The sequence below is a fragment of the Mobula birostris genome, chromosome 1, assembly GCF_030028105.1.
Source record: "Mobula birostris isolate sMobBir1 chromosome 1, sMobBir1.hap1, whole genome shotgun sequence".
NCBI lineage: Eukaryota > Metazoa > Chordata > Chondrichthyes > Myliobatiformes > Myliobatidae > Mobula > Mobula birostris.
In genome coordinates, this window is record NC_092370.1 from 164,472,830 (window position 1) to 164,485,551 (window position 12,722).

At 45.1% G+C, this 12,722-nt stretch overlaps 1 protein-coding gene across 1 annotated transcript in view; it reads left to right on the top strand.

Moving 5' to 3' along the window:
- The first annotated feature begins 404 nt into the window (after nucleotides 1-404).
- The window catches only part of LOC140201386 (sushi domain-containing protein 6-like), a 57,575-nt gene continuing 45,257 nt past the window's right edge, over nucleotides 405-12,722 (top strand). The window contains exons 1-2 of the mRNA XM_072265424.1: nucleotides 405-657; nucleotides 12,363-12,506. Of these exons, the coding sequence (XP_072121525.1) occupies nucleotides 12,407-12,506 (100 nt within the window). The 5' untranslated portion in view covers nucleotides 405-657; nucleotides 12,363-12,406. The remainder of the gene's footprint in view (nucleotides 658-12,362; nucleotides 12,507-12,722) is intronic.

Below are 12,722 nucleotides of genomic sequence, written 5' to 3' on the forward strand. Positions count from 1 at the left end.
TCGTCTTTAGTTCAAGCGAGGCACGCAGGAGTCACGTGTTAGTGTGACACGACAACAAACACATGAGATTTCTCAAATATTTTTAAATATTAGATAGACAGCACTGTCCCTCTCACAAATTCTCTACAAGCTAAAAGGTTTTCAACTTGAAACGTTGACTCCGTTTCCCTTTCCAGAGCTTTCTGGTTTTTCTTTCAGACTTCCAGCATTTACTCTTTCTTGATTTTTCAGGGTAACCTCACTGCTTGCCATTCACTCATTCACAGTAAGCAAGTCTTTAGGTCTGAAGAGCAAGAATGCCCTCTTAATAAATGAAGTGGGGGTTGTCCCTTTAAGTCTGCAAGTCCAAAACATGACCGATTTGACCCTGGCTCCTCATTGGTGGGAGCTGTGACGAACGTAGTTGCTGAGAGATCCTTGGAGGAGGAAGTGAACAGTGAAGGTGCGATTGGATACATTAGCCATAGGAAATACGGCCTCTGCTGAGTTACGCTGGCGCTCGGATACATTTTGGAATCCCGATACGCGATCTTTCCCTCGGATCATACATTTTGAAAGCGGATTTACGGCTCCTTCCCCGGGACGCAGCTATGCTTGAGATGGATACAATGTGAATGTCGTCCTAATCTGCAATTAAAGTGATCGCTTTCCTTTGGGGTGAGTATTCTCTTCCTTCTTCACGGCCTTCCTTTGTCACTTTCAGCTCAGTCTGGGGTTTTAGTTCCAACCATGGTCGTTGCCCTTTCCGGGTTGCTGTTACAGAAGAACCGAGGAGTGACACGAATTAAATATTAGCTGTGTGTGTCCGCAGATATCGTCCTGTTTGGGGTGAGGGGGGGGGAGTGGCTGGAAGAGAAGAGGGTGACAATATTGGTATAACCGGGCCCTTTGTGATATTTAGTTAAAACGTAAAACTTCACATTGGGTTACATTAACTCGGTTTGAGAGGGCTGATTTGCTTTTGAAGCCCGCAATGTTTCGAAATGCATTTTGAAACGACGTTTCCTTAATCTTTTACAACCACACCAAATTAAGTAAACTGCTGGAGGCCAACGCGTTTGTTGACATAAGAGTGTGTATCTGCGCGTTTTGAAGGGTGTTGTATGTTATGCCAGTCAAACTGAAAAGCTCCGGTTGAGAAACTTTTTTTAAACTTTCTTTCCGACTGCAACCGGAACCCGTTCCTGGATCCAATTTCCCCTTGTGTTTCCTAATAGTTCCCACAGAGCTCACAGACACACCTTCAGTGCTGTGCGTGGGCCCCCTTTGTTTTAACTTATTCCCTGCGCTGTTCAGAGACATTATGCAACATGTGTGGTATTGAATGCAAGACCAGCCGTGATCACTAAATCCCGCTATTGGACTGAGCAGCTAACCCGGTGTCGGCCTCGACAGCTGGTCTCGGCGTTTGACGATGGGAAGCTATCCTTAAACACTCGAAGCATTGATATTCTCAAGTCAACTTTTGGATTTGCTGAGAGGAGGATTGCAAAGACTAGAAATTCCTGCTGGCAACACAGCAGCTCTCAAAGTGCACTGTTTGTCTCTCTTATTGGACGTTGTTGGACTATTTAAACCATATGATCCAATAGTTCTGTCAGAGTTGTGCCACATGAACACATTCCGGGTCTGCTCACTGTTATAAACAGTTTTTTTTTTTCGCAGAGCTAAATTTAATCCCGAGAATCAGTATGACTGAATTCTTCAATGCCCTGTGGATGAGCGAGCCCCATTGTTGTTTGGCCGGTGTCAGCTGTTGGTGGGCGAGGCAATAGTCACAAGGGTGTGGGAGAAACCCTGGGAGCATTCTGGGGAAACAGATGGCATGGGGAACATGTGCCATCTCCACACGCAGCACCCGATGTTAGGATTGAGCCAGTGGGTGCTGAGCTGATCATGGTTACCAGCTTCAAGTTCTGAGGTGTAAACATCATCAACAGCTTGTCAGCAGGGAGACTGCATGGTTAACGAAGTACACCAGTGCCTCTACTTCCTCAGAAGGCTAAGTAAAGTCGGCAGGTTCCTGCTCGCCTTCACTAACTGTTTATAAATGTGCCACAGAAAGCATCCTATCCGGATGTCTCACAGCTTTGGATGCCAACTGCTGTGCCAGGGCCTGTAAGGAATCACAGAGAGTTGTGGATACAACTCAGTCCATCATGAATACCAGCCTCCCCTCCACGGGGTCGAAATACACTTCATCCTGTCTTAGAAAAGCTGCCAGCATAATTGAAGGCTCTTCCCACCCTGGAAATTCACTTTCATTCTCCCAAACTGCTTCCCCTTTCATCCACCCCTCCAAATTAGACAGAAGATACAAAAACTTAAATGTACAAGGCCAGGCTCGAGGGTGGCTTTTTGTACCACACTGTTGTAAGACTCGTGAATGGACATCTTGTTTGATAAAGACCGACTTTTCACCTCACGGTCTACCTTGCCATGACCTTTGCACCCTGTCTACCTGCATTGCACTTCCTCTATAATTGTGACAGCCTCAATGTACTAATGTTTTGAAATAATCCATATGGAGTGCATGCAAAACAAATGTTTTCACTGTAGATGTGACAATAGGAAGCCAATTACCAACCTGAGTAGTTGAAGCTGTGCACTCTGCTGCCCGATGGAACACCCCCCACCCCCCAAGGAACCTAGCATCAGTGCAGATTATATCAGGTTGCGATATTTAGCCTTTGAATGTTAAGTGGCTGAATTGCTACAACTGAAGCCACTCAGACATGTGGATAGTACCTTTGGGCTAAACAGATGAATTGGTTTCTGATGCGCCTACTTCAGCAAGACACAGGAGGGAGAAGTCCAAAGATGGAACAGTCATTGCAAGAGTGGTATACTTTCGGGAGCTCGGAGTATCGCTTTTCTGACACCACGCAACTGACTAATTAACGGCCTGCATTGAGTTACCCTGTGTGAACAGAGAAACACACACACAAGTTTTAAGGAAGTTTTGTCTGGTATGCGGAAGAATGACTTGGAGGGGCAGAAAGGGGAAGTTTTTACAGGGGAAGCTGGTGAATTGACAGTCTTGTTCAGGACTAAAAAAAGAGAAGTGGATATGGAATAAGGGGCATTGAATGCTAGTGTTAACTAGCAAGTAACTAGGGCAGAGGAACTGTAGTATTGTGGTGTGGTGAGCCGTATTTTGCAGCAGACACCGTGCTAGTATTTAAGAGTAAATTGCCAGAGTGTGTTCTGGTGAGGGGAATTGGAGAGAAAGGGCCAGGGTTAAGCTTGTGTAATCAGCCTGCACAGTCTGGGCTGGACAAATGGGCTGTTCATTACATTTTCTGTTACTTCCTTATTGTGGTCCAGTGTCTGTGTTAGAGTGCACAGGATCTGGACAGGACCCCTAGGAGACATTGTCCCTTCTTTACCCAGCATAAAGCTTTCATTCACATTTCTTCCATCAGTAGCTGAATACAGCCCACAGCATAGCTGGCCTGGGGCAATGTCAGATGCCTACGCCCTATGAATTGTGCTCAGTTCCGCACTGAGGGGTAAATGCCACCAAGGCCAAATCGCGTGGGACTGGCTCTTGGTTCCTTTTTGTGGCTTTCTTTGAAACTGAAGGATTTTTCCCGCAGTGGACATCCCAGTAAAGTTTGGTATTGTGACAGCCAGCATGAGAGGAAGGCATAGTTATGAACATGAACACGATGCTTGAAATGAACTCCATACACAATGCTGGAGGAACTCAGCAGCTCAGGCAGCATCTTGATTAAGGGTCTCGGCCTGAAACATCAACTGTTTATTCCTCTCCATAGGCACAGTTATTTTGCCTGCTCTATGTGGTTCCTGGACAGTTAATATAATCTCCCAATTGCATTATAACAGCAAATTACTCCAGCAGCGGGAAAGCATGTGGTTGGAATAGGGTAAAACTCTCTCAATACAGACTGGCGTTCCTGGGCAGGTATGGGATGAGTTTGGTGAAATAACTTGATATTCCATCAAGCCTGCCAAGGGTGGGCACATAATGCTTTTGAAACAAAGATATACATTCTCACATCTCTTTTCTCTCTCTTAACAATCTGGGAGCAGTTTAGAAAAACACGAGACTGCAAATGCTGCAACCAAAATCTTGGTGACCTCAGAGGATTGAGCAGCATCTGTGTGTGTGGGGGTGGTGGAAAGGAGGACCTCCAGTTCCGTATTTTGTTTATTTAGAGATACACCATGGTAACAGACCTTTGTGGCCCAGCGAGCCCACGCCACCCCATTACACCCTTGTGACTGATGGACCTACTAGCCCATGAGTCTTTGGAATGTGGGAGGAAACCAAAGCATCTAGAGGTCACGGGGAGAACGTACAAACTCCTTACAGACAGCAGCGGAATTGAGCCTGGCTCACTGGTGCTGTAGTAGTTAAATGCTGCCCCATTCTGACCTGGAACATTGACAATTCCTTTATCCCTGTTCAGTCTGCTGAGTTCCTCCTGCAGTCTGTTTGCTGCTGACAACAGTTTCAGGCTGTTGTGCTCTGGGCTGCATTGTCCATAGTGACTACCTTGGATGTCTAATGGAGAGGGAGGTTTCGTATTGACCGGATGGGGGGGGGGATTAGTTTTAAACCCAATGCATCCTTTGGTTTGCCTTGACTTTTGTATTCTTTCCTTTTCTGAGAACTTTAAGAATCCACACGAATAAGCTATAATATGTAAATGTAGAAGCCAGCAAGTTCTCTGAAATCCATTCAGTAATGTTGATATAGCAGTGATTATTGATGCAAGTTGGTTTATTCATTTTAATAATTGGGCAAATTTCCCTGCTCCCTCGCTGGAATTCTGAGATTAAGAAAGCACAACGGACTATTCATTTCAAATGGTTACTGGTGACTCCTGTACTCTGCACTCTCTCACACAGCATTGCCAAATTAATCTGTCTGTATAATTGGAGAGAGTACCCTTGACAGCTACCTTTTAAAGAGGGCCTTCTATATCAGGTAGAGAGGGAAGCCTGGACCTCTGTTTAAGGGCCTGTGGGATTGTAGGTAATTATTGGAAGGGCAGGTAATTAACAGGCCTTTTTCAGTGGGAAAACTGTTACTATTGGGGTGCCACAAGGAACACTTGGCCCTCCCGCTGTTGACAGTTTGCACAACTAACAGATCAAGAGGCGGTGTCGTTTATCCAGGCTCGCTGACGAAACTGATGTAGGTGGAGAAAGTAACCTGTGAGGGAGGTCATCTCCCTAAAGGGCTTTGGTAGGTGAAATAAGAGATGGCAGATAGAGTTAAGAATGGGAAAATGAGAGAACCTGTACCCTGTGCAGAACAAAGCAGAATGTTTTGTTAAATAGCGAGAAACGTTTGTGCCCAGAGGAATGTGGGTGAACTGATTAAGGAAGTGGTAAATTAGACGTACAGGCACAGTAACTATTTAGGAAGATTAATGGTATGCTGACTTTCATTACAAGGGTGTACAAGCTGTTAAAGCCACGCTGAGGTTGTGTGGGGCTGTTGTATAGGCCCATGTGCGGTTTGGTCTCTTGTATCTGATGATGACATGCTGATCTTGGAGCGGGTGGAGTTGTTGGTGTCTGATAATGACCTGTCTTGCCAGAGAAAGATGGAGAGATCTGACCCACATTCACTGTAACCTCAGAGTGACTGATGGCCCCAATGGGAGAATGAATGTTCTGAGAGGGTTTTCACACGCCGAGTGCTGGGATGCCGTTTCCTCTGGCTGCTGAGTCCAGAACTAACTGGATACAGAGCTAACTATTTAAGACTGGGATGACGGGAGGTAAATTTGCGGAGTATATTGCAAATCTTTGGAATTCTGTGTCCCAACTGCAGGAGCAGAGCTGCTGCGTGTGCAGATGAGATCGATGGATTTTGGGCACGTGACTGCATTGGGTAGATCAGTATTGATTTTGTTGGCTGCTGCAGTAGGTTCAGAGAGCCTCATAGCCTGCTTTTGTTTCTTTATATTGGCGTCTTGTCCAGCTGATGGCATTTCTGACACGCCCTTAGTACTTCGCTAAATTGGCAGCCTGGCTCTTCTGTTTCTGTGCCTGTAGTGGGAATTTAAACCGTGACATATTTTCAGACTTGGCTGCAAGCTGCAGCTGAGCTGGTGGTGTCAACTTAAAAGCAGGCACTTTTTCTGCAACTTGTGACATTGAGAGGAAGAGGTTGTCCAGAGATTGTGAGAGTTAGCTTCACTAGTATGCAGTGGTTTTGGGAATACTGCAATAAAAATTTAGAGGATTTTGCCTGGAGGTCAGTGATTAGTGGTGTTGCACAGGGATCTGTTAATAAGACCATAAGACATAGGAGCAGAATTAGGCCAATCAACCCATCGAGTCAGCTCCGCCATTCCTTCACGGTTGATGTATTAGCCCTCTCAATCCCATTCACCTGCCTTCTCCCCATAACCTTTGATGCCCTGATTAATCAAGAGCCTATCATCCTTCACCTTATATATGCCCAGTGACTTGGCCTGTACAGCCATCTGTGCAATGGATTCCACAGACTCATCGCCCTGTGGCTGAAGAAATGTTTTCTCATCTCTTCTCCGTAGTAATAGCAGTGCCGCTCACTTCTGCCCCTGACACTCTTGCTCTTTTGGCATTCTGCTGGTTTCTTGCTCAGTGAAGATTCTCTGTCATTTTTTTGTCCCCCCCCTTTACTATCTCCCCAGTATCATTTTCTAGCACCCCTATATCCACTCCTATCTCTCTTTTACTTTTTATATATCTGGAAAAAAAAACTCTTTTTGTATTTTTTTTTAATATTATTACCTTCACATTTCATCTTTTCTCTCTTTGGATTTTTAGCTGTCTTTTAGTTTTTAAAAGCTTCCCAGTCCACTAACTTCCCATTAATTTTTGCTGTATTATGTGCCTTCTCTTTTGCTTTTATGCTGTCTTTGACTTGTCAGCCCTGGTTGCCCTACCCTGCCTTTAGAATACTTCTTCAACTTTAGGATGCATATTTCCTGCTCCTTCCAAATTGCTCCCAGAAACTCCCCCCCCCTGCTGTTATTCGTGCTAGTGTCCTCTTACAGACAACTTTGGCCAGCTCCCCTCTCATGCCTCTGTAAATCCCTTTACGCCACTGTAATGCTGATACATCTGATTTTATCTTCTCCTTCTCAGACTGCAGAGTGAGTTCTATCATAAGCCTGATTTATACTTGTGCGTATGGGCTACGCCGTAGGCCTGATTTATACTTCTGCGTAGCCCTACGCCATAGCGAGCATGCGTTGTTGTGTCTGCATCGCTGTGCAATTCACCGCCAAAACGCTAGTTGGCGGTGGGGTTTCTATGCCACTGTATTGAGTTTCTTTGCAAGAGACATGATGAGGAAATGCATTTCAAATATTTTTGGATGTCAGTAGGTAGATTTGACAATTTGGTTCATCATCTCCAACCATTTATTTTGCATCAGTGTACAGACGTGGCAGAGAAAAGCAACCGGAAATGCAATGCTACCAAGCGGACCAATCACAGTTGTTGCAGTCTGTGTCGCTGCGACGTGTGAGTTACTTTTTTGGGGAGGTGCACGTCACCCTACGGTGTAGGGTACGCAGTACCTATGGCATACATTTGACGCAGAAGTATAAATCAGGCAATATTGCGATCACTGTCTCCTAAGGGTTCCTTTACCTTAAGCTCTCTAACTAAATCTGGGTCATTTCAAAACACCCAATCCAGAATTGCTTTCCTTTTGTGGGCTCAACAACAAGCAGTTCTAAAAAGCCATCTCTAGGCATGCTACAAATTCTCTCTCTTGGGATCCAGTACCAACTTGATTTTTCCCAATCTACCTGCATATTGAAATCCCCCATGATTATTGTAACTTAGCCCTTTTGACATGCCTTTTCTAACTCCCTTTTCAATTTGTAGCTCCCATCTTGGCCTCCCATTGGAGTTCTTTTTTCCCTTGCTGCTTACTGGACCCATAAGAACTCTATACATCTGACCTATATCACCCCTTTCTAAGGATTTGATTTTATTATTTACCCACAGAGCCACCCCACCCCATGTGCCTGCCTGCCAGTCCTTTCCGTACAATGTGTAACCTTGGATGTTAAAGCTCCGTCCTATGATTTCTTTTTCTGCCTTGACTCTGATGCTCACAATATAATGCCTGCCAATCTCTTAACTGTGCTACAAGATCATCTATCTTATTCCGTATACTGTGTGCATGCAAATATAATGCTTTTAGTTCTACGTTCATCACCCTTTTCGATTTTGTTACATTTTCTCATTTCACTGACTGCAATTTTGACCTATCATCTCCCTGTCCTTCCTCACAGATCAGATTCACTATAAACTGCATCTACTTGTGTACCAACTGTCCCATCCTCAGCCCCATCAGTCTGTTCTGGGACCCCTGCTTTTTGTTCTTTTTTTTAGTAAGTGATTTGCATGAGGAAGTGGAAAAGAGGGTCAGTAAGTTTGCAGATGACATGAGGGTTGGTGGAGTTGTCGATAGTGTTGGAGGGTTGTTGTAGGTTTCAGTGGACACGGACAGGCTGCTGAGGTGGCAGATGGAGTTCAGCCTGGAAATCTTGCAATCAGATTCAGTGGGGAAGTTTTTGTACTCCAGCTGTTTCTAGCCATTTCAAAAGGCAGTTCTGATCATGCCTCTGGAGACAGACTCCTGGTGTCATTTGCTAGATTAGCTTTGTGTAAACAAGATCTAAGGTTTGCGTCATGACACCGGTGCATGTAAGTGTCAGAAGGTTAAAGATACAGTTGACTGACGAGTAAAATCTACAGGCTGTCACTCTGAGTGGAGTGCTGCACTGTCTTTTGGCTCAGATGCCACTGAGCTCCATTCTTCTATTCAAGAGACCTTGAAGTTTGCTTTGGCTCGACCTCTCAAAGGAAGGCATCTGGCCGAGACATTGCTCCAGGGACTCGGGTTCGATCCCTGTCTGCTGTCTCTGTGGAGTTTGCATGTTCTCCCTATGATTTTGTGTGTGTGTGTGTGTGTGTCTGTGTGTGTGTGTGTGTTTTTGCTCCTTCGCTCGTCCTTCCTTCCTGCATTGGTGAGCGGGTACGTTGACTTGCCTGTGCGAGTGATGGAATCTGTGCGAGATTTGGGAATACAGGGCAAATAAATGGCAGCTTGTTTATTGCCACAAGCCCAGCCACATTCCATTTTTTTCATAATTCCCACAACATAATAATCATTAAGTCCATGCCCGCTCACAGAGTGATCAATTTCCCCCACTTATTTCCATGTAATCCATTCTCTCCTCGACCCATTAATTCCAAACTGATTCTCCCATCGGCCATCTACACTGCGCCAGTTTGCAGCGGCCAGTTGACGTAACGTTTGAGATGTGGAAGGAAGTAGGAATCCCTGGGGTGGGGGCAAGGAAGGAATCCCGGGGGGGGGGTACTCACTTGATTGCAGGGAGAACAGATCCACACATCACAGGTGGTCAGGGTTAAGACATCTGATCTTAATCTGGTCTTGTCCTAAAAAGACAACTAGTTGTTCCCCTTCATAGATGCTGCTTGACCTGTTGAGTTCCTCTAGCAGAGGAGTTCCCGACCATTGTTATACCAATACCATTTTGTGAGGGGTCCGTGAACCCCAGATTGGGAACCTCTGCTCTAGCATTGTATGTACGTGTGTTGCTCAAGCCATCTGTTCTCTTGGATTGACAGTAGGGTGGTACAGTGGCAGCACTAGTGGAGTTCATAACTCCAGCCACCGAGGTTCAATCCTGACTTCAGGTGCTATCTCTTTGCCTGCTCTTGTAGTGATCTGGCGAGATTCCCTCGGATGTTCCTACATTCCTAAACTCGAGCAGGTTGATAAATTAGTTGGTCACTGTAAGCTGCCACTTTGTGTGTAGGCGAGTGGTAGAATCTGGGGGGATTTGGTGGGAATGGGATCAGTGCAGGGTTAATGTAGTGGGTGAGCTCATTGGATTGAATGGCCTGTTTCCATGCTCTGCCTCATCACGACTCTGTGATGCAATAAATGCAGTGAGTCCTTCCCAGTGCAAGAACAATATCGTGCCGAGGCTGGAAACCTGATCTCAGAGCTTTCTGCTTTTTATTTCAAGCCTCCAGAATGCTCTGCAGGTCAGACAGCATCAATGGAGTTGAGACAAAGACCCTGATTCTCCCTCTACCAATACTGTTTGACCTGCTAAGTGCTTCCAGCATCTTGGATTTCCAGCATCCATTCTGTTTTTTTTGCTGTAATGGTGTATCAAGTTGGTGATCTCTCTCCTGGCCACCTTATGATTGAGAAAAGGTATTTTGGATCTTATCGTTGCTTTTGGATCTTTCTATACTTCCTACCTAAGTTACCAGAGAAACTATATTTAACAGTATACATAGTGAGCTCTGAAGTGCATTGGCATAATGTGAGGTTATGAAAGAGGCTGTATAAGCACTTTTTAAAGAAACGTTCTCAACAACCTCATTAGCAATGCAGAGTTTTGGGCAGGGGTGGAAACGCAGCTGTGTTGTGTTTCTGCGTCAATGAACAGGACAGAGACATTTCATCTGTCTGTGCACGCTGTGCAGGTAAGGGTGTCTACTTAGTAAACTTTCACTTCCTCTCAGCGCTGAAGCTAGCAGTGCTGAGGTAAGTTAATTCAGAGCACATCAGTGATTAAATGTGGCATTTTTACTCTTCTGCTCGGTTGGCAGGTAGTCTGCTACTTTCAGCCTTTGTGTGTGCAGTACCACCTCCCACAAGCCTAACTTTGTAATTATGAGGAATCTTATCATCCCCTTACCGTCACAACCATTCGAGCAGATGCCTCTGCTGCTTCCAGTCCTTGCTTTTTCTCTTTCTGATCTGGTCCTAGTATCCTTAATTCTCAACTACCCTGTATTAGAGCATTGCAAGTGTACCTTGTCCCTGAAATCTTGCTCCTACTCTATTGAGACTCTTGTACGAGTGACACTGAATTACTGCCCCCTCTGCATTATCATCCCATTCTTCGCTTGGTTCTCTGCTTATTTTGCAGAGTAATGTACCCAGTGTCAAGTGCATGAAGGAAATAATGCTTGGGGTCCTGCACTGTTGCCGGTTGGGGTTGCTGGTGCTGGATGGGTTTGGCCTTGGAGGCTTCATCACATGACCTCTTCCCTCCAATTGTCCTACCTCCATATTTTTTATCACTACTCAACTGTTTTGCCTATTGCCCTCCCTGCTAAATGGAAACTGCAGATTTGGCCACCTGACTAGATTTCAAACATTCTTTGTATCCTGTCTCTAATTTACAGAAATGAAAAGTCACTTTTGCACATACACTTGAGTTTTCTCCTGGGTTTGTTTGTGGCACAGTCTTGTCAGCAAGCCTCGATGTTGTGTATGAACTCTTTGTGAAAATCATACACAGCATCAAAAATCAGCAAAGAAAATACTGATTCATTACTTTCCCATAACTTTCAAATACACTTTGCTCAAGGGGTTGGCTCTATACAGAGAGGTGGACAAAGTGCAAAGATTTCTCTGTTCTCCTTGCTTCCATTCGGTCACGACAAGGCAAGTAGTACAGTCACACAGGAGATCTCATTTCAGAGGTTTGGACAAATACCTCGGGCTCACAGGCCAGCATAGTGCACAGTAAATGCTGTGTTGTGGTGATTGCAAATTAAACCGACCCCAGTAGCCCAGTCAAATGAAGCTGAAATATCCTCGTTAGCTCTGAATGGAAGAGATTCTGTGGACTTTGGAAATCTTGGGCAACTCACAGGAAGTTCTGGAGGAACTCAGCAGTTAGGCAGCATCTGTGGAGAGGATTAAACAGTTGATTTTGCTTTTGAGCTGAGACCCTTCATTGGGACTGGAAAGGAAGAGGACGAAAGCTAAAAAGAAGACTAGCAGAGAGATTCTTGCAGTTTTGGCCAATGTTTGTTTTCTTATTGAGTTACAGCGTAAGATAGGCCCTTCTGGCCCTTGGAGGCACGCCGCCCAGTAATCTGTCAATTTAATCCTAGCCTCATCATGGGACGATTTACAGTTACCAATTAACCTACCAACCAATACGTCTTTGGATTGTGGGAGGAAACCGGAGCATCCTGAGGAAACCCACACACTCACGGGGAGAGCATGCAAACTCCTTACAGGCAGTGTCAGGAATTTCAGTCTTTTCATTTCTTTCTCATTCAATAACATCCAGAGGAATATCATATCATGGTTACCAAGTTCCTGTTTGTGGCACTAGGCTGTGTGAAGAATGGGTGTCTTTTTTAACCTGTGTTGTAACAGTACCCTCAAAATTTATAGCCAAATGAAACAACTTGGGATAACCTGGGGATGTGAGGAGTAAAACGCAAATGCAGGTTTGTTATCTTGTTGGATTTACCAGTGTAATGATTTTTTTTCCCTGCTTTTGTTTAATTCTTTTATGACGCAGGTTTGAAACTTTCACGAACCGGCCTTAGTCTCTTGGCTTGAAACATGTGCAATGGGATGATTTTGCGGAAGAGCCACGGGCAACACCGAGTAACACTGATTTTGGTGCTCATCGTCTGCATCTCCAAAGGATTTGCGTCAAATGGTAGGTCGTATTTTGTGTGTCTTGGTGGGCAAACTCCATCCTGATGTGGTTCTCTGGGTCTCTTCCAACTGGCATGATGTCATGACGAGAGTGGTAACTTGCAATAGCCAAAGAGCACAGTTGGACAAAATGTGACATTGTTTGAGGAGATATTGGTAGATTGTGTGGTGGTGGTTGGCGGGGGGTGGTTAATAGAACCATAGAACACTACAGCAC